We start from the raw sequence: 22,566 nt of genomic DNA on the forward strand, positions 1-22,566 counted from the left end.
ATACACAAATAAACCCTAACCCAAAAATACACAAAAAGGATGTGCTGTGTGCACTGCTGTTACTGAGCCCAAGACCCAGCAGCAGTCAGTACATGGGAGTTGGTGAAAGTTAAGGCTTTGCCAAGGGCTCAAAAAGGAGAGAGTTCTAGGTCCCAAATCCTCAAGGAGAAAAGGCTAATGAGAGGCTAAACCCACCAAAACAACCATATTCAGTAAGCGCAACCCCAAAAGAGATCCTCATGCAGGCACGCTGCCCGTTGGCTTCTCTAGACTAAGTTATACTAAGTGCTTTGATTTAGGCTGCTCATAATTTAGTACTCACAGAGCTCATAAATTAATAGACCAGGTAGATGGCATGGTGGATAAATGTGCTTACACTGCCAAGCCTGAAGACCTGAGTTCATTCTCTGGAACCCACAGGATAGGAAAGAACCTAATCTACTGTAGCAAGTTGTCATCCAAGCTCCACATGGATACTATGAAATGTACATGCTCAATCAAGTACACACATACACACAGAATTGTAAAAAAAATGATTTTTTTACAACAGATCTCACTAATTGAAAGCAATTATTAATGAACATCAATATAAACCCCTGACCAAAAAAAAAAAAAAAAAAAAAAAAAAAAAAAAAAAAAAAAAAAAAAAACACGAAAATGCCAGGGAAGAAAATCCTAGAAAACTACTCAGCGTTATATTCACTGAGCAGTGAGAAGGAATGAACCCTGCTCAGAAGAGCACCCAGCTAAGGCACAGAGCTGGAATTTTCCAAGTTTGATGCTCTGAAGCTGAGAAGTTGAGGCCTGCACAGATCTGGCAACTTGCCCCTCTCGGGCCAAAGATGAAGGTGAGTGGGGGCTATCTCACAATGCCCACCACCAAGGTAGGAAAAACACAGGAGATTTTAGTGGCAACTCCAAAGGAGTGGAAAGAGCTTTTAAGAAAATGTCTTTGAAGCCACACTTGACTTTTAAAGCAGGCAATAGACATGGCTTCGTATGTAACTGTACTTGAGGCTATGACCAACAAACTGAGCTTGATACCTAGAACCTGTAAGATGGAAAAAGAGAACCAACTCCCACAAGCTATCCTCTAACTTCCACATGTGCACAGCGGTACAGTGCACACGAGCACACAAATGCCCACAAATAGATAAATAAGCAAGTATAAAAATTAGGGAAAAAGTGTTGTGAAATAATCTTTTTGTACACTGTGAAGATGTGTCACTCAGACTGCTTTAATATAAAGTTGAAAGGCAATAGCTAGACAGATTCCCAGGCACAGAGGATGCTGGGAAGAAGTGCAGGTGTCAGAACACAGAACAAGCAGCACAAGCATTACAAAGTAAAGGCAACTGAACCACATAGAAGAATATAGATCAAAAGAAATGGGTTAATAGTTATAAGAGCTACTTAGAAACAATCCTAAGCTACAAGACAAACCTTCATAATTAATAGTAAGTCTGCATGTAATGATTTGGGAGCTGGCTGGTGGGACAGAGAAATGCCTAACAACAAAAAGACTCTGCAGCTGAAATACTACCCAATCCTCACTTCCCAGAGCACAGACCTTGCAAATTTGTGCTGACTCAATACAAGTACATTGCCTCGGATCTCTGCTACAATTTTGCTTTTATCCTCAGGACGACCATGCTCCAGTACATGTTGGATTACATAATTTCCATACTGATCCTATTTGAGAAGCAACAAAACAAAGAAAATATACATAAATAACAGTTCTCTGGGTTACTAGGTCCTCCATATAATTAATATATATCACTCATGTAGCACTGTGATAGCTTATCTAAGGGTGAAGGAACCTGCAACAATTTTTAAAATGGACAGGAGTAAAATTATTCCCTCTCATTACAAAACGAGAACACATTGTTACTAGACTACAGATTATTTCTCTTTATATATTTATACACCTACTTCCTAGCTAACTTCTTCACAAGAAAGTAGGCCTATAATTATTTCAGAATGGGGGAAGGAGTGTTTGGGAAAAAAAATGTTTCCTATTAGAATAGAAGTTGCAAAAAGTTTGTTTGCATCTTTCTGGAGATCTGCATCCAACAAAACAATCAGGATTCATTATCTTATCAGCAACAGAAGCAAATCCCAAAAGAAGAATCAACTAGTACACTTGGCTTTTGTGGCCAATGGAGCAGAGACCCAGAGGTACACAATGAATGCAGACTCCAAATCAGAGGTCATGGCTTCAAATCATTGCCTATTTTTCATGAAACACAAACTGGGCTGTGATGAACACAAGCTCCAAAGATGTGAAGTACCCTGATGATATGTTGATACTTTCTGCTAACAAAACACACACTCTGGGCCTGCAAGAGCCCATAAGGGTCTGCAGTAGTACCTGCACAAGCTGTTCCGTGTGCTGGTGAAGCTCCTCAAGGATAGGGAGAGTCTGGTCAGGGAGACAGTGCTCCAGGATCCTCTGAATCACCCTGCAGCCATAAGGGTGAGTAGACAAAGCAAATACCTGGAGCAGAAAGATCCAAGACAGTATTGTTACTTTATTACCTCACTCCTCTGCTTCACAGGTAAGTCTAACCCACTATGAGCTAATAAACCATTTCCTGGGTTGTTTTAGGAATTCATACATGTATATAAATTAGCTAAAATGCATATGTGTATAAATTAGCTAAAATGAACACTTCCAAGAAGTCTAAAAATGAATCAGAAAAGGACTCAAGGTACTAAAAAAATCTACTTAGTCAAGAATCAAGAGTGTCACCAGGCAGTGGTGGCATACATCATTAATCCCAGCCCTCCGAAGGTAGAGGTAGGCAAATTTCTAAATTCAAGGTCAGCCTGGTCTACAAAGTGAGTTCCAGGACAGCCAGAGCTACACAGAGAAATCTTGTCTTGAAAAATTAAAAATGAATCAAGAATGTCAACCAACTGCCTTTCCAAAACATAGGATGAAAAACAGGAGGAAGAGAAAGTGTGCCAGTATCTTTAATCCTAGCACTCTAGAGGCAGAGACAGGGATCTACTTCAGGGAAGACAGAGGTACACAGCTGAGACCCTGCCTCAAAAACAAACAGCATAGAAAGAAAAAAAAAAAAGAAAGAAAGAAAAAAAAAAGGGAGAGAGAGAGAGCTACAGAGAGGTCATTGATAAAGTGCTCATCTGAACCTGTAAGGACAAAGGCTGAAAACATTCAGCATGGGGAGACACAACACAAAGAAGCCCATAACACAAAGAGCAGAGAATATATATATGAATGCTTTCATACAAACACACAGCTACACACAAGGCTGGCTGAGGCACTGTTAGGTTTAAGAGGAATAAAAAAAAGTGTCCCACCACTGAGCTGCTTCCTCAGCCCACACACCCAATCTTGATTCTGGCCTTTCCTAGATGTAAGGAAATATACTCTGGTGGAGACAGCAGTGAATGCCTTTAATCCTAGCAGTCAGAAAACCAAGACAGGAGGATCATGAGGTTCAGGAGTCTGCCTCAAATCACCAGGGGAAAAAAAAGACTCTGAAGAACAATTAATACATCTCACATGAGGTGAGTGCTGTGGACCTTGAGTAGACCAAGTGCTTGTCCTCTCATTTGCTATAGGGCCCTATGGTTGCACCTGCTACTTAAGGTGTTCATGGTCTAAAGCAGTTTATTTCACTCACTGCATTTCCAAAACCACTTCTAAGCATTCACTGTATGTCTAGACCGTTTTCCAGGCATGCTGCTGGCAAAGCATGGCACTTCTAAACCTAAACTTTGGTCCAGACATCTGCATTGCTTGCTTGTTTGCTTAATTATTTATTTTATGTGCATTGGTGTTTTGTCTGTTTATATCTGTGAGGGTGTTAGACTTCCTAGAACTTAAGTTACAGACAGTTGTGAGCTGCCATGTGGGTGCTGGGGATTGAACCCAGGTCCTCTGGAAGAGCAGTCAGTGCTCCTAATGCTGAACAGTCTCTGCAGACCCCTTTTTAAATTTTTTTTTATTTTTCAACCGGGAGGTGATGGCACACGCCTTCAATCCCAGCACTCAGGAGGCAAAGGCAGGTGAATCCCTGTGAGTTCGAAGCCAGCCTGGTTTACAAGAACTAGTCTCAGGACAGCTAGGACTGTTATACAGAGTAAACCCTGTCTCGGGAAAAGGAAGAAAAAAAAACCTATTTTTTATTTTTTACTTCTGTGTGGAAACTGTTCAGCAGTTTAAAACATGCTAAGTGGGTCTTTCACCAGATACAAATGTTAGCTAGACCAAAGTACTGGATCAAAGAAATACAAATTCTGAAATCTAGGAAGATACTGGTTAGTTACCCAAGTGGCTGGTTCACATTCCTGAAGCACAAATGCTGCAGTACATGGTAGGAACTGTCTGTTTCTGAGCCTCATTTTGTACTTTCTTCCTAACTAATGGAATAGACTTTTTCTTATCAACTGCTAATCTGTGCTTCTGTAAAGTATTAATTCACCTTTGGCTCATCTGCCCCCACTTCTATCGTTTCCTTTGATTGTAGGAGTTCTTTATCAAATCTAGCTGCCAACACTTTGACAGGTTCAACAAGATAGCATTCAACTCCTGGACTGGAGACAGAACTCAATGGTAGAATGCTTGGCTATCCCATTAGCTCATCACTCCCTCAAAAAAGCAAGACAGGGTTTCGCTGTGGTTTTGGAGCCTGTCCTGGAACTAGCTCTTGTAGACCAGTCTGGTCTCGAACTCAGAGATCCGCCTGCCTCTGCCTCCCGAGTGCTGGAATTAAAGGTGTGCGCCACCACCGCCTGGCTACTTAATGTCTTTTTAAAGATTGTATTATGTGTGTGTGCCCCACCAAAGCCAAAAAGAGGAGTCTGATCCCCTGGAACTAGTTACAAATAAATATAGTAATGAGTGGTGATGGGGGTGCTGGGAACCGAATCCAGGTCCCCTGCAAAAGCATTAAGTGCTCTTAACCACTGAACCACCTCTCCGTCTCAGTGAATGAATGTGCCACCCTCTGCTCTACTAATCCTGAAACTCCCAATAACCCCTAAGTTCTGACTCTTCTCAACCATGTGGGAATTCTGAAAGAATTCTAAATCATGCTTCTACTTAAACTGAACAGTACTTCAGATTCATATGCCCAAAAAAGTCCACAGAGCCAAGAGTCCAAATACCTAAAAAGGAATTTTGTTTTACCACTCTGTCCCAGTAACTTCCCCAAGGTGGGAAGGTATTATTTTTGGCAAAGAAACTAACAATTATCCTAATTTAAAGGCACTCAGAAAAGTGATAGCATGAGAAAGTGACAGATTGACAGGCAGCGATGATGCACGCCTTTAACACCAGCCCTCAGGAGGCAAAAGCGGGCAGATCTCGGTGAGTTTGAGGCTGGCCAGGTCTATAGAACTAGTTTCAGAATAATCAGGGATACACAATGGAACCCTGCCGGGAGGGGTGTAAAGTAAGGGTCTTGTGTGATAATAGACTGATGAGGACAGATAGGAATAACAGCTATCCATGTAAAAATAATCTTCCGAATATTAAATTCATCTTAACAGGTCTGCTGCAAGCTATGGACTCCATGACAGACTCTCTGAGAGTGAAGGGAAGAGACCTGTTAACAGGGCCAGGTTGACACCACTGGAATTGACTACAGAGTGCACTGTGTACGGAATGGCCGCTGATGACGTGAACCCGAGTTACTTACCTGCCCTTTGAATGCATCGATGATAAACTGTAAAGACTGGGGCTGCACACACTCAATGCACTTCTGAACCACATGGTTGCCATTCTGGTCTTTCACACACTTCAGGACATGGCCATCTAGCTCCCGTACCATCTCATTCTATGAGAGACAAAGAGAAAAGGCAACACCAGAATCATAGCCAGCAACACCCAGACAATCCCCATACCCTACCAATAAGCAAAGCACCTGCACAGATACATGGCAATCAAAGTAAATTAAGTCAACTATAGTCATGCAACAACAAAGCAAGAGAAAACAAGTGGGACCTAAAAGATATCAAACTTGGAAAAGGCTTGCTGAGACTCTAAAAACATCGACACCAGCCAGATGTAGTAGAACACACCTGTAACTCCAAGTCTCAGAAAGTAAGGCAGAACTGGAGCTGCCACACAACATATGCCACACATATCCTATGCTACCTATAAGTCCTATTTTAAAAATGTGTTTAGTGATACACTAGGGAGAGGGAGGCAGGAGGACCATGAGTTCAAGGTCTGCCTTATCTACAGAGTAAGTTCAAGGCTGACCTGGGCTATATGAGGTTCATCTTCAAACAGAAAAACACCTATATGAAATGCACAGGATTGATAATATATGATTCATCACACTGTCATATTGTCATATTCTGACAATCATGTAAGCTTGACACACACGAATATGAAGGGTTGATCTAGAATTTGCCCAGGTGAGAAGTAACTCCAAGAACTGGGAGTACTTTAGTTCCACCCAACAGATCATGTTAGGCAGCCACGGAGCAGACGAATTACAAAGCTTGTTCAAAAAGACCTAAACTGTGAAGCTTCAAACCCAAGCAATTGCCAGGATTGATGCAGCCAGGATTTGCTGGGAAACAAATATAATCCCCTGTGGCCCTTCCAGCAACAAAAGAAGTTACAGGCGAAGTCACATAATTAAAATTATAGCCGGGTGGTGGTGGCGCACGCCTTTAATCCCAGCACTTGGGAGGCAGAGGCAGGTGTATCTCTGTGAGTTTGAGACCAGCCTTGTCTACAAGAGCTAGTTCCAGGACAGGCTCCAGAGCCACAGAGAAACCCTGTCTCAAAAAACCAATATATATGTCAATGATGGTTACCCTGTAATTGTAACACTTAAGAGGCTGAGGCAGGAGGATTGCCTCAAATTTGAGGCCAGCCTGAGATATAAACTGAGTTCTAGGCCTGCCTGGTCTATAGAGTAAAAAAAGCCCAAAACACCAAAAACTAAATCTATAGAGACAGAGGAAGTGGCGGTGGTGGTGAATTCCTAGGGGTGACTGTTGGAGAACCAAGAGGTTCTCAGTTAGCCTAGGCACGGGGAGCACATGTCTCCAAGAGTGCCCCCGCCAGCTTCCTTTAGTAGCATCAAAGGACAGAGGGAAACACAAAGGGCCACAGAATACAATTTCAGGGCAGTCACTCTGTGACTACCAGCGTCTGTGATTTTTCCACCAAGGCACATTGATTAAAGTCGGCAGAAATGGTTTTTCCCAGTTCATTAATTGTGTCCAAATAGCAAATACAGACTGTAAAAGCAGACAAAGTACAAAAGCAGTGTGTGTCAGGGTATGTACTAGAACCAGATTAGATTTTGACTGGAATCTTTCCTTGAGACTCCCAGCCTCAGAACACCTAAAGTGAAATGCTGAACCTGGCTGGGCAGGCATTGGCTCCCCATTTTCCTACTGATTGCATCTGGGCTTTAACTTCTCTGTGCTCCTCTGTATTTGTGCTAGAATGCCACAGGCAACTTTACCTAGGCACCTTTCATGAACAGTGTGAGTGAATCCTGGAGGCAATGACTCCAGAGTAACTGAAATGTCAGCTAACAGAAGACATTCATGATCACAAAAGAACACTTACTAACATAGCACGAGAGAAGAACCATCTGCCTGGGAGACATAGAAAGGATAAAATTCATCTCCTAAAACAAAATATACAGTCCACAGCAGAATAGTCCAAACTCAGAACAAGGTACCACAGAGGAACTGGGCCAGAGAAAGGAAAATATAAAAAAGAGCTCCCTGCCTGGTTGCACAAACCCATGACTCAGTTGCTCAGGAAGCAACCTTAGGCAGGAAACTTCCAAGGCCAGTGGCAGGACACACACCCAACCTGTAAAAAGGCCTGGTTTTAACCCCCAGTGTTGCCGTAAAAGTAAAAGAGGAAGAGTTGGGGAGAAGGACAGAGAGAGTGGGAAGAGCAATAGAGCCTGGAAAAAGACAACTTGCTAGTAAGGAAGGGAAGGAGAGAAGGAAAGAAAGGGTCAGAGCAGCTATTTTCTTTTAGTAAGTAGCCATCAGGATCCAAGAGAAAAAAAAATTCCATGTGGGGAAAACAGCAACAACAACAACAAAAGCCACAATAACGTGGTCATTAAAATTTATAACATCTCAGTGAATAACAGATAACAACAAAAACTAGGCTTGGATCTTCACCTTTCTTAGAGACTGAAGGCAGGGTCTTCCTATCTAGCCTTCTATGATTGGCTTCAAACTTGGGGTTCTGTTTCCCAAAGTGTTGGGATCACTATGTACCTCTACACTCAGCTAGACAGTGTTGTCTTTTCAATGCTCCAAGTCAGGCACAGAGCTATGTTTCTAACCTCACCCACTTCACAGTATCTTCCAGAGCCTAGCTATAAGACGCACCCCAAGTGCCCTGGGCTCCACCAACCTTCAACTGCCACCATCTGCACCACTGGCTGGTAGTTCAAAGGGTTTAAATCAGAACTGGTGGGATTCTGCCTGGCTCAGAACGAGTCCATAATAAAGATTCTCATTATCGAACTTTGTCCTCAGTGAGGGCAAGTGGGTCATCATTGCCAGACAACAGCAACCCCTCCACTGAGAAGACTGGGGGAGCTCAGAGCACAGAGGCTGAGGGGTGCAGGCCAGAGGCCTTGGCACCACCTGGCACAAGCAGTTGCAATGTGCTATCCCTACCTGTGGGGCTCTTGGATGACTTCCCTATCAACCCCCACTCACAGCAGCTAGTTTTTTGGGCCTTTGTTCCCTTTCTCCTGTCTAACTATCCCTAGCCTTGATTCTGCATGGGTTGGGTGAGGGCCTCCTCCATGGGCAGCACCATTTTCCACTGTCCTGTCCACACTGTGGGTCAGCAGCAAGGACCAGCTAGGCCTGTGTCATCGCCATGTCACCCATTGACACAGCAGGCCTAAGCAAGAGGGGATAGATAGTGAAGGAGATTGCAAGTGAGCTGAACCTAACTTCAGGTTTCTTGGAAAGTTTAGTGCTACTTGAGGAGAATGCTAAGCAGCATTTTATGTGTTTACATCCTCCTTGTAAAACTGCAGTTACTCAGGCTACTCACTGGTCAAAGAGATGATGCTGTAAACTCTTTCACACAAAACACAAGATCCACTAGAAACTTGCAAACTGGGCAAATCCTGCTTGCTCTGCAGATGGAAAGCTACAAGCACCCACATAACCTAGCAAAGAGACTCCACACTGACATTCTCCACAGTGCACTGCACGCAGCACAGAGAAACACCGAGAGAAAACTGAAAAGGAAACTTACAATTACCTGCTGGTCTGAGGGAATAAACTCCAAAGCTTTCTGGATAACTCGGCAGCCATACATCTGCAGTGCCAATGATAAGACGTGGCCTCGAATGCGCTCAGCCAAAGCTAGCTTCTGTTCATGACTGCCAAACTAGACATAATGTGAGAGACACCATTACATAAATAAAGAAGAAAGACCAGAGAAAACAAAAGTTTTCTGTAGTTGTGTCCAGCCTCAACTTCTTGCTGCCCTGTTTCCTAGGGTCAACGACGCCTTTTAAAAAGCCATTGTTCCCTAAAGTCAGCAGTTCTCAGCTTTGACCTGAGGAACTTTCTTTAATGCTCAGCCATGTCTTGGTCATCTTGCAAAAAATATTTAATGCCCTAAAGAATTGGGTATTAACTTCTAAATGGAAGGAGCCATATCCTGTTATTCCAAAACCAGCAGCAGAGATGGGACTGGCTTCAAGGCTCAACATGCCTAGAAACAATGTGCTGACTTGTGCTGTATAGGGCAGCCCATGGACATGGGAAGGTCGGGCTGACAAGCCCTTTCACCTAAGTTACTCTGCCAAGTGCAAGTCAAGTACACACAACATTCTTATGAATTGATGTCTTTCTAGGACTATTGCCTTTTAAAGGAGAAGCTAAGAAATCCAAAAGGTTACACTATACAGTGTTTTCCTAAGGGCTGGTTTGCATCCTCTTTGCTCTTGTGTGACTAGAACCATCATGGGACTGTCTAGTGAGGCTCTTTGGCTTGTTCCCAATCACAGAGTAACACATTTGTTCTGACACTCCAAGCTGCACATGCTACCGCACTTTAGTATCAGTGACAAAATAGCAGAGCAGAGACAGTCCAGAATCAAGAGACACAAGCTGGAGAACTAAGTGTCTGTGAGGAAAGTGGGCAGGTAAAGTCTGAGAAAGCAACTCTAAAACCATTTCACAAATAAGAGCCAGAAGAAATTGGTAGATTTCTTTATTTGCAGATAACCTTAGAATTCCACTGTCCCCACACCTGATTCTTTCAATTTATTGCGACATCCAACAGCTTGAAGCTGCTGGCAATGGTAAACATTGTTAATAAATATAAATAATAAATGACAACAATACTAACAACATAAAAATAGAAAATAAAAATAAATCCCAAGTCTTTGAAATGTTAAGTCATTAGAGAAAGCAGACATTCTTCATCACTAATGTACTTCCATGACCCAAGTTAATGGGCAAAAGAAGGAGCTAAGACCAAAAGAAGCCACAACTCTAGGCCGCAATGGAATCACTGAGCCTGGTGTACAAAGCCAAGTCCTTACTCCCACCATGTCTTATTGTAATTCTGCTAAAGCCTCTGAACCACTGTGCTGGAGGCGGGAGAGGTAGTGTTCAGTGGTTAGAGCAAGCATCACTCTGTGTTTCCGAGGACCCGAGTTTGATTCCCAGCACCCATCAAGCAGTTTACAATGGACTGTCTCCAGTTTCAAAGGATCCAATGTCTCAGGCCTCCTTAGGCACCCTTTCCCCCCATAAATAAACATGTTTAAAAAAAAAAAAAAAAAACAAGCAAACAAAAAACAATCTCTTTAGGCCAGGCATGGTGGTGCGTGCCTTTAACCCCAGTACTTGGAAGACAGCAGAGGCAGGTGGATCTCTGTGAGTTCAAGCCCAAATGGGCCCCACGTGGAGACAGCTATCAAACCATGCCTCCAAAGCACATCTGGATGGGCACTTAACACGGATAAAGAACTGGAGAAAACGAAAAATCTTTTCAAGACCCTATCACTTCATTTTAAAGGCTGAAATGAACAGCTGTGCTTCAAAAAGTCAACAGAAATCAAATGCTCTGGAGAGTCTCAAAGTGAAAGGGCAGAAAGAACAAAGACATACTTCAAAGAACTTCTGAATGACGTAATTTCCAAACACATCCACCATAAGTTGGTACGCAGCCTGGAGGATTTCATTGAAGACAAGCTGGCGCTCAGCTGCTGTGGCACGCTCTAGTTTCAGCTGAATGAATCTGAAGAACAGAGTGAAGGGGCAATCAAACCACACACAGAGATGATTTGCAAAGGTGTGAAGGGCATCACTTGTTAGATCAACTCTACAACATGCGGCCCATGTGCCCAATAAGTGCAGTGAGTTTTGTTTGTTTAGATGGGGTTTCACAATGAAGACTTGGCTGGCCTAGAAAACAGAGAGATCCTCCTGCCTCTGCCTCCTGAATGCTGAGATTAAAGAGATGCATCATCATGCCGGGCTGCTGGGCTATTTAAATCAATCTCAAGCTCTCAGAGAAAAGATTTCTGAAAGGGGGAATTCCCCTAACATGGTCCAACTTTCAAAAGTGTATTCCTGTTCTAGTGTGCTGCACTACATACAGGATGGCACATATATGAAAGCACCAGCTCTGCTTAACATTGGTCTTTAGAAAACAGTCCCTCATTGGATACTTAAGGCTCATGGTCCTCACTCTATTCTATACCTTCTATCTGCCAAGAGAGGCATTCTTTAGTGTCTGAAATAGTGTTACCCAGTTAACTCACTCGGGTGACCACATAGGAAAACCTTGCTGCCTCTGTACCTGGTCTCCACTCCTCAGAGGAGGTAGCTAGCAAAAGCTACAGAGCAGGGAGACCATTAGGAATTTCCCTGAACACAGAGAGGAAGAAAACCACAACAGATATGAGAAGGGTGAGGAGTGATATCATCTCATTTTGCCATGGGTACCTCTAGGGAGCTCTTAGAGCAAAGATTTCATGGAGCTCTCCCTTCTAGAGCAGGGATGAGAACAAGTGCTCCTAAGAACTGGGGAATCAACATTATCATGTGACAGTGTCTGTCTCCCCTAGAACAGATGTTACAGTACTGACTACTGCAGGGCATGCACAGGGCTTCCTGGGAAGACAGTTTCTTCAAATATAGAGACAGGTACAACTTTTGGTGGTGGTATATATAAAACAGGGTCTTGGGCTGGAGAGGTACCTCAGTGGTTAATAGCACGGGCTGCTCTTCCAGAGGTCCTGAGTTCAATTCCCAGCAACCACATGGTGGCCCACAACTATCTGTAAGGAGATTTGGGCCCTCCTCTAGCGTGCAGACATACATGGAGGCAAAATGTTGTATACATAATAAATAAATCCTTTTTTATAAAAACAAAAAAACCCAGGGTCTTAGTGTAGACCAAGATGGCGGAACTTATGACAATCCTGAGTCTGCCTCTTGGGTACTGGAATTGTAGGTATGTACCACCATGCCCAGTGGCAAACAACAATACTTTAAGAGATTCTAGAAACACAGGCTATGCGCTCATAAATCTCATAAATGTAAAGGGTTTGCTTAAAGTCCATCGTCCAGATAAATAAAAGTTCTTTTGAAATATTTGAAGGCTATCCCATGCACATATCCCTCTGAAATAAGACTCTAGGAGGCACAGCAAAGGCATACTGTGAACCACAAAAGGTACTATGTTTTTATGATGAGATATATACCTATCTGAGGAATGGAATTTAAGGTACAAATCTCAGATATACTGTTACCAAAGCCAGGTCCTTACCTAGACCCATGCTGGTCTTGGGAAAATTCCATTATATGGCCAGCAATCTCCCGTAGTTGTAAATTAGGGTACCGATTATTTCGAAAATCTTCCAAAAGTCTGCTCCTGCCAGAGGGCATGACATCAGACATCCCATATCTCAGCCGAGAGGAAGAAAACAGAGTGCTGCTGGGGCTGAAGAGGCTGGAGGCACTGCTTGCACTGCGGTACTTGGCTTCGGCACCAGGAGCAGCAGAGATGTATCTCCCACTGCCATTTGTGAGTCCTCCTGTTGGTTACAGAACAGAAAAACCTGAGTCCATGTTTAGGGGAACCTCATTTAAAAGGAAAAAGTATCCCCTCCTGCCCCCCTCCACAAGTCTGTATGACCTCACTTCTTCCATGCCACTGTGTTACGATCAGACAATTCTACTACTACTGTGACTTTCATAAGGCCCACTTACCAATCTGGAAGAAAACATTTGCATAAAGATTGAGAAAGAAGTATTTATTTGGGGTTTTTGTTTGTTTGGTGGTTGTTTTGCTTTAACCACTGATAGCAAAATTGGTGCTGTAGTACTGGGGATACAGCTCAAAGATGGAGCACTTGCTAGAATAAGTGAGGCCCTGGGTTCTATTCCCAGCACTACCTAAAAAGGAGAAAATGAAATCAAGTAAAAAGAATGGAGCAATACATTGTATGTCCTTAATAAGTAAAATGGGGCAGAGCATCTGCAGTAAGAACTCAGAAAATGCAAAGCACACTGAGGCTTCTGAGCTTGTCCACTCAGCACTGCAGGGACTCACTCCATTCCTAAATAACCTTCATTCCCAGCTCAAGTCCCCCCTTTAAGATCAGCACAAACACGAGTGGGGTAGTTCAGGGGTAGAGCACTTGCTTTTGCTGTAAGGAGAGGGAATTTATGTACAGGAAACTCTGGGAAGTTGTTCTTTGAAGAATCATTTGGAAAGCTCGCATCTAAGGCAGAGGGCTGGTTTTCATGGTCCTCATCGGGGGGCAGCTGCTAACAACTTCCACAGGACAATGCCTGACACTATGCAACAATAAAGATTCTCCATGCCACTTGCACTGCTGCTCTGATTGGCGAATATGGTATAAATGAGGCCCTAAACAGGTAAGACAGAACTATGATCAAAAAGTAAAGCACTGCTGGAGTGTGGATCAGTGGTAGAGGCTATGCACAGGGGTAGCACTGGGCTCCAACTGACAACGTGCACACAAGCACAAAGTAGCATATAAGTTAACAGGAACACTTGCTTTTCAATCATTCTTACAGTTCACATGGTTTTTGTTGTGGTTTTGCAAAGGTAGGGCTTCTCCACGTAACCCCAGCTGTCCTCAGTTTCAGGGAGCCACCTGCCTCTGCCTCCCAAGTGCTGGAATTAAAGGTGTGAACCACCAAACCCAGCTTGGTTCATGTCTTAATTTTTTTTTCCCCCAGCCATTCAGTAGGCTGCCATAAGGGTCTTATGCATGCTAGCCAAAAGCTCTACCACTGAGGTGCCTCCCAGCACCAGGTTGTTTTCCTCCAATCACTATAAACAAACAAAAGTAGTAAGAAACACCACATCAACCACATAGACGGTGATAAGCAGCAACCCCATATCCATGAGCAATGCCCCTGACCAGAACTACTTATTGCTATCTCCATATGCTCTGAACAGTACTTGTTATGGCATTTAATGGCAACTACAGAAGAGACCTGACTTGTTCCAGGACCCAGCTTCAAAAGTCTAGGTCTCAGTCAAAACAATGAAACCTAAAATAACAACTATTAATGCTCAAGTTCTACTGTGGACCACAGCTCCTGAGTATCTATCTATACTTAGTTCTTCTGTGGATGTTTCCCATGGTTCTCAACAATATATTTATCTAATATGAAACTGAAGTCTGAGAGAAAAAGCTGTCACCCAAAACTGCAATACATACAGTTCTAATAGCCAGAATGGAACGCATCACCGCTGTCACAGCTGTGTGTGACTTATTTCAGACTCAGTTACATCAACTTTGATTATTCTTCAGGAAGCTGCTACGGTCCTCACATTCCACAGCACTTCTGAATGCAAATGGATTTATTAAATTAAAAAAAATAGCCTAATGATTGTTCTCTATTGCAGTCAGAAACCACTCTTCTCTGTTTGGGGAGAAGAGGATAAAGACATGGTCACAAGGTCGGTGAAACAGCAGGTATTGCAGATGTGGTGGTCACAATAAGCATGCCTAGGAAGGAACAGCACAAACGCACACAACTGTCAAAGCAATCTCAGATACCCTGTCAGCGGGTCATTGACAAAGGCAAAAGGTTTGCTGAAAGAAAGCCGGGTCCTTGGTATTAGGGGGAAAAAAAAAGCAATGCCCTCTCAATTTCCAGTTATGTACACTAATACATGCAATACTATTGAAGAAATATTAGCTAGACTTTGTTACTATGGCCAAAAATATACTAATACACTATTCAAAAAGCTAGAGGGAATGATAGCTAACATGCCTCTAAATTATATATTTATGTTCAGATTTAATAAGAAAAGAAGTATATACAAATATCTGAAAGAGAAAAATGCTCTCGGGTAATCAATCTGGCAATTTAATGATGTATTCTGCATGAGCCAGGTATTTCTCCATACATTAAAGCAATACCTTATTTTTTGCTTAAAACTGAAGCTCCAAAAAGAAAACTAAAAAACCTGAACTTCTCTGGTCCTTTTCTGAAAACACATCTAGCAAACAACATATTTCAGTATTTATTGACCAAATCGCTCTTATACTAGGAAAGTAAAAAACAAAACAAAACACACACGTGTCCAAGCCCTAGTAGTTATTCCACCCCTAGGTACCTGTGTACAAATCACTGTAAGTAGTGCATGCATCTGATAGCCATTCTCGAAAAGGACAATTAACAGGACTCTTAAAAGCTAACTCTGACTTTCCCATTTCCAATAGTGTCTCAAAGCAACATTCTAGATAATTAAGTGTTTAGATGTTCTACTTAAAGTGTGTGCTTGCTGTTTAAAGGTTTTGTCTTCTGTCACCACCGGCTCACCCAAGCACTACCCAATGACACATACACCCCACACCATACATTCCCCTCTATGCTGAGGGCTGAACCTTGGGCATTAATGCTAGGCAAGAACTCAACCAGTGGGCTACATCCTCACTCCAATATTTAGTAGAGGCAGCAGTGTTCGTGAAGATGTTTAAAAATAATAATAATAATAAAAGAATCTCTACCTTAACACATCTTGGTAGTCCTAAATTAATGAAAACTACATTAAAACATGTCCAGATAACAAGGGACCAAAGAGCGGTTTCTGTTTCTATTCTGCTTTTGTGGAGTTAGTTATCTTTTTTCACCTTTATGTGGGTCCTAAGCATCTAACATAGGTCACCATGCTTGCATGGCCAGAGCTGCACCAGCTGAGATATTACACCAGTCCTAGTTATAATTTACGACAACTCTGAGAATTTACATGGAAGAGACACATCTTCTAGAAAACCCAATTACCATTACAAAACCTGATTTCAGAAACACAAAACCTGCTGTGCAGTGTTGGCACAAACCTTTAATCCCAGGACTCAGGAAGTATACAGAGGCGGGTCTCTGAAAGCCAGCCTGGTCTACCCTGAGTTCCAAAACAGGCAGAGATACACAGAGAAACCTTGTCTCGAAAAACAAACAAACAAACAAAAAACAAGAAACACAAAACCTAAACTCAAACATAAGAGTCCAGACATAAAGAAAATAAATTAGAAACTAAAAATCTTACTATAAATAAGCCAAGATGGCTTTACTGGTAAATTTTATGAATGATTTAAAGAGAAATAATGTCACCACTGTACAACTTCCAGAAACTATAGGAGAGTGGCATACTTATAAAAGTTCAATAACACCCTGAAACTAAGCATGTCAAACAAACACATTACACAAAATAAAGATACCTGTACTTCATGAAAATAGATGTACAACTTTACAAAAATCTTCAAAAAATGAGTTTTGCCATGATCAACAAAGACAGAAAGCACATGGCAATATCAAAACCTATTCACAACAAAACTCAATTTGTAATTGCTGGAGGCTTTCTCAGCCTCAAAAAATGTCCATTACAATAATCAACTGTCACCAAACTTTAGGGCAAATAAACTATCCCCAAGACAAGGAATACAGACAAAATATATGTTCTTCTCTGTCCTATTATATAGAAAGCCCTAGAAATGTACCTAAAATCATTAGAATAAACAAAATAATGAGTTTTTTGGTTAAAACCAGCATACAAACCTCAGTTGTATTTTGATAACAGAATCACGCTAAATTTGAGCACAATTCCATTCAGAACAGTATCTAAACCACATACTGCAAACTACACACTTTGCGTGGGGGTTGGGGGGGACCGTAAAAATATGGTACTGGATGGGCTAAGGAGATGGCTCAGTGGTTAAGAGCACTGACTGCTCTTCCAGAGGATCGGGGTTCAATTTCCAGCAACCACATGGCAGCTCACAACTGTCTGTTCCAGAGGCTCTGCCTCCCTTACAAAGAAAGACAGAGGGGGGAGGGAGAGGAGGCGGAAATTTTTAATAAATAAAATTAAAAAAAGAAAGAAATACATCTACTCAATGATCAATAAAAATGAGGTTTGCCACCCTCTTGAAGCTTTTTTTTTAAAAAAAAAAAAAAGAAGAAGAAGACACATGCTGGTAAAACATCAATGTACATGAAATAAAAAGTTAAATTATAAAAAGGTACTGGAACAACTAGACATCCACAGCCAAGATCAATGAACCCTTACCCCACAAGATGACAGCATTAACTCAAAATGAACACATTAAATTAGGAGTTAAAACAATAAAACATGAGGATAAAATACTTGTTACTCTCCCAAAGAACCACTCCACGGATCCAGTGACTGTGGACTCTGAGGGTGCCTGCACTCACATGCACCTACACATAATATAAAATTATAAAAATGAATCTCTTTAAAAAAAAAATCAATAAAACTTTCAGATGATAGAAGACTGTATTCAAGGCCTAGAGTTAGGAAAGTATTTCTAGGATAACCAAAAATTCATTCAAGTAAACATTATCAAAATTAAAACATGACACACTTTAAAGACACTTTCTAAAATGGGAAAAGTAAAAGATGAGAACATAAAAACTTCTTATAACTCAGGTAAGCCAAAGGTTTTCTACTTTTTTTTTTTTAAATTCACATTGGTGTTTGCCTGAATCTATGTCTGTGAAGGTGCCAGATCCCCTGGAACTGGAGCTACAGGCAGTTGTGAGCTGCCATGTGGGTGCTAGGAATTGAACCCGGGTAACTCTGGAAGAACAATCAACTCTCTCAAACGCTAAGCCACCTCTCCAGTTCCATAAGCTAAAGGTTTGAATGAGTAAAACACACGAGGAGATTTCAAAGATAGCTAAAGATTAATAATAAGCACATAAAACAATGCTCTAAAGCCAGAACATATGAAACAAGCACTCGGGAGGCTGAAGCATGAGGATTACAAACCTGAGGAGAGCTTGGACTACAGTAAGTCTTTGTCTTAACCTCCTCCCAAAGATGATCTAGGATAACAAGTCAGTGGCTAAATGAAAAATAAAACTACCATGGAATACTATTCCATGCCCATGAAAAGAGGTATATCATATCAGACCAAAAATGTAACTGAGGAAGTAGAGACATTGGAATCCTTGTAAACTTCTGGTGAGAAGTGAAACCATCAACCACACCAACGTACAGTTTCTCAGAAGAAAGTTGAATGTGACCCAGCACCTGAGAGGCAGAGGCAGGCAGATCTGTGAGATCCAGGCCAGCCAGAGCTACCGAGTAAGATCATATCTAAGCAGAAAGAAAAGGCTGATCATAAAGCTCACAATCTACTCCTAGAAAATCAGCACAACTATGGAAACTCTGGCATTACAATATTCATAGCTGTATTATGTGTAACAGCCTGAACAGGAACAAATACCTATGAAATGTGAGTAGCAGGACAAAAGGTCCACAAAAATGGAAAATGGTCTAATAAGAAGGAACTATCTATTGGCCTATAATGTATTATAGACCAATTTAAAAAAGAGAAAATAAAATGCAAACTAAATTCATCATTGTTAATTGCATTTAAGATCAGAATTAAGTGCAAACGGGTAAGAAAGGTTGTAAATATTAGAAGTTTTACCCTGACATCCACACAACTTACAGCCAGAAAAAATTATTCTACAGAATACATGAAATGAACTCAAAACAAATAGAAACAAATGTCTGCTGAGGGTTCTTAGGCACACAGAAATAAATACTAGGCAAGTCAACTGCTTTCTCGGAATGGTCTAATTCATAATGACTCCTGATCTAACTGTGAATGTAGATAGCCTGAAAAGAGAAAAGGTCACCTGCATGCAGCATTTTCAGATTCAGTATGAACACCCAGAATCATTGCACTAAGTTCAGAAGTTGAAAAACTATAAACCACAGGATACAACCAACTATCGCCTTTTAAAAAACCAAAACAAAAAAACCTAGTTAATTAGAAAACAGCCAGGGTAGGAGAAAGCTCAGCAGACAAGAGCACGGGCTGCTCTTCTGGAGACCCCAGGGTGGATTCCCAGCACCCACATAGTGATGCAAAACTGTTTCTACCGCGAGTTTCAGGGGATCTGACCTTCTCTTCTGGTCTCATTGGACATGAGGGACATAAGGGGTGCAGAAACACACATGCAGGTAAAACACCAACCAGTTTTTTAAAAATCTAAAAACCAAAAAATATTGACAAAACAAACTAACAACAGCACCAACAACACAACAAAACTTTATAGAATTAGTTTTAATGTGCTGGTTCAAAAGACATACTGGGAGGCTGGAGAGATGGCTCAGAGGTTAAGAACACTGTTCTTCCATAGGTCCTGAGTTCAATTCCCAGCAACCATGTGAACCATGGTGGCTCACAACCATCTATAAAAAATTCTGGTGCTCTTGTGGTCTGCAGACACACATGCAGACAGAGCACTGTAAAGAAAATAAATCTTTAAAAAAAAAAAAAAAAAAAGCCGGGCGGTGGTGGCGCACGCCTTTAATCCCAGCACTCGGGAGGCAGAGACAGGCGGATCTCTGTGAGTTCGAGACCAGCCTGGTCTACAAGAGCTAGTTCCAGGACAGGCTCCAAAACCACAGAGAAACCCTGTCTCAAAAAAAAAAAAAAAAAAAAAAAAAAAAATACTGGGCACATTACGTAACAAAAATATGCATTGAAAATGCATGGTTTAGAATTTAAAAAAAGAAAGTCTGTTCAACTCTGAGACAAGCAAGGAAAGGTACTCAAGCTCTGAGAAAGCTCCCCACATGTGAAATGACATACTGCTACCCTACTGCTGTGTTCCCCAGGGGTAAAAAAATCAATGTTCAGTCCTCCCTCTCTCAGCCTATATCCTCCTCCCTCCTGATCATCCTACATTGGAGCCAGGCTTTCTGTTCTAAGAAACATTGCTGTGCCACAAGTCCTGTCCATTCTTCTGTCCATTGTAGACAGCCAGTAAGAATACAACACATTCTGATATTCAGGTACGCACACGCATGTACACACACACACTGTGAAAAACGTGCCTTCAAACTCAAAGACACCATTCTTTGATAAGAATAACTATTTACTATAGACGTCATCAAAACTTTTTTTTTTTGTATAAATGTCTCTCCAAATAAAATTGTGCTATTCACTTTAACTCAGTCCTCACTGCCAAGTCCCTGAAACCACATTTAAACATGCTGGGCAAGGGCAGAATCTTCTAGTAAGCATATCCTTTATGATTTGTCCAGGACACTCTCATTTAAAGTCATCAACACAAAATAACAGCACCCTCTCACCTCGCCATTTGCTCATAAAATGTATTCTCCACTTCTCTCATTTAACTTTCCCCATCTGGGAAGTAAATTAGAACCTTGAAATCCATACCTGAGAAACGAAAGAGGGGTATGCCCTGTTTCTGGATAAGAAATCTACTCCTACCTGGTGCTACTATAATTTTCCCATTATTCTTAAAGCCTGCTGTTGGGAACCCAATGTCTCTTCTAATAATCTCACACATAAAAGAATCTTAATATATAACAGGTGAAAATATATACATCCAGGTATTAAGAGATGATAGGCTTGGAGCACATTTATAAATACTTAAGAATCTGGCAAAAAAAAATTCAATGAAACGCTTTATGTGAAAAAACAAGGTACTGACTTTCACACAAAGGGGAGGGAGGAATCTACAAAGAAAGTAAGCAACATGTTCAGTGTGGTGTCATTATGGGTGCTATGCTAGGGACTATGCTTTTCTCTGTGTCCTTCTGCTCGCTGGGATAAAGTTTACTGTGTTTGCCCAAGAGAAAAATGTTCGCACTGAAGCTGGAGTGAATACACATAGTGTATCCAGATGCTAGGCAATCCCCAACTGCTGTGAAGTTACAGGTACAACCTGAGCAACTTGAGGTATTTACCAAAGGCACAGAACACCAGGACACTTCTAGGATAAAGGGACCACAAAGTACTTGTATCCTTTGCTTATGCAAAGAAAGTACTTGTAATGTCATCAGTGGCAAGAGATTTCTAGCGTTCAAGGTGGTGTTAGAGTAATGGTTCTTACCCAGGTTTAAGCTTGAAGAGGATCCATGTGAAGAGAGGGAAGGAGGTGGTGTCTGTGAATGTCCTGGTCCCTGACTAGGGAGAGGCATGCCCACGGGTCCAGGAGAAGAGGAAAAGCTAAGGCCGTTATAAAAACTGTGTCCAATGGGGGTCAAGCTGCTCGATGTCCTCTTATAAAGGTCACTGCTGCCAGTCAGGGAGTCACGGCGGGAGCCACTGCCAGTGTTGGAGTTTGCAACTAAAATGGAATTAAAACAATGCAGATAAGAACAGGCCTGTTCTTTGAAGAACAAGCCCAGTGGCCTGTTCCTAACACTTTGATCCAGACTCCTTACCACCGCAAATGTGTCAGCAGAGACAGCCTAACTGTTAATGTAGCAGTTCTAGGGTAATAAATAAAGAGGACATGGCTTGGGCTAACAGAGCTATTATTCAAGCCATTACACAAATATGCCAAATTTACCTTCCTTTAGTGTCACAGATATTGTGGGATGGGGGCAGGTTAAAAAGCTTTGACGGCCACATGAGCTATGGGAAAAGTGGAAGGAAATGAACTAGAAGGAATGCCTTTCATCAGCTGAAAGGTTCTGGCAGAAAAACGGAATACGGAAAAAAGATGTGCAAGCAGGGCGCTGCCCTACCACACAAGACTTTCTTATGCAGGCCTCTTGTCTTGGTGGGCTCCATCAGGAGCTGCGGCTAAGACTACAGCTCCAATTAGTACGCCTTCTCTCAGACATGCCCTTCTCTTCTGAAATCACACTGCTGATAACCACTCCAAGTATCCCACTGTCCATCAGTCTACATTCTTGCACTTTTCTCCCATCGAAATAGAATGTTTTGGTCTAGCATCCTTCCTCCCAATGTTCCACAGCATCTCCCTTAACATTATTCAAAACACGGGATGAAACTCCCTAACGGTTTAAGGTTTAGGGTCAAGCCAAGCCCTGGGCACAATCCTGAATGTGGAGCACCCAGCCCTGTGACCTTCAGTGATTCCTTCTCCCTCAGCCTAACATCCACACTGCCCAAGTTCCCTCCACAAGCTTCCTAAAGCCTAGAAGAACCTCTCTTTAGTTTCCAAAGCCTGAAACATACTGACAAAGTGAGCATAAGTAAATAGCAACAGGAGCATGAAACTAAAAGAGGTCCCAGTTGCATAACT

The 22,566-nt window shown here is 41.9% G+C and overlaps 1 protein-coding gene and 1 non-coding gene across 13 annotated transcripts in view; both read right to left on the reverse strand.

The window, feature by feature from the left end:
• Positions 1 to 22,566, reverse strand: part of Pum1 (pumilio RNA binding family member 1) — a 115,221-nt gene that overhangs the window by 7,556 nt on the left and 85,099 nt on the right. For 6 of the 12 annotated variants that reach the window (XM_057783643.1, XM_057783641.1, XM_057783640.1 and 3 more), the window contains 7 exons: positions 21,403 to 21,639; positions 12,785 to 13,052; positions 11,119 to 11,248; positions 9,248 to 9,382; positions 5,673 to 5,810; positions 2,372 to 2,497; positions 1,571 to 1,692 (listed from right to left, as the gene is read on the reverse strand). In XM_057783643.1, the coding sequence (XP_057639626.1) occupies positions 1,571 to 1,692; positions 2,372 to 2,497; positions 5,673 to 5,810; positions 9,248 to 9,382; positions 11,119 to 11,248; positions 12,785 to 13,052; positions 21,403 to 21,639 (1,156 nt within the window). The remainder of the gene's footprint in view (positions 1 to 1,570; positions 1,693 to 2,371; positions 2,498 to 5,672; positions 5,811 to 9,247; positions 9,383 to 11,118; positions 11,249 to 12,784; positions 13,053 to 21,402; positions 21,640 to 22,566) is intronic. The other 6 variants (XM_057783644.1, XM_057783642.1, XM_057783637.1 and 3 more) reach the window with 3 other exon arrangements.
• On the reverse strand, positions 8,454 to 8,536 carry LOC130884502 (small nucleolar RNA SNORD103/SNORD85). Its single transcript, XR_009058029.1, has one exon. It is a non-coding gene; the product is annotated as a small nucleolar RNA SNORD103/SNORD85 (small nucleolar RNA).

Source organism: Chionomys nivalis, chromosome 11 (assembly GCF_950005125.1).
Source record: "Chionomys nivalis chromosome 11, mChiNiv1.1, whole genome shotgun sequence".
Lineage (NCBI taxonomy): Eukaryota > Metazoa > Chordata > Mammalia > Rodentia > Cricetidae > Chionomys > Chionomys nivalis.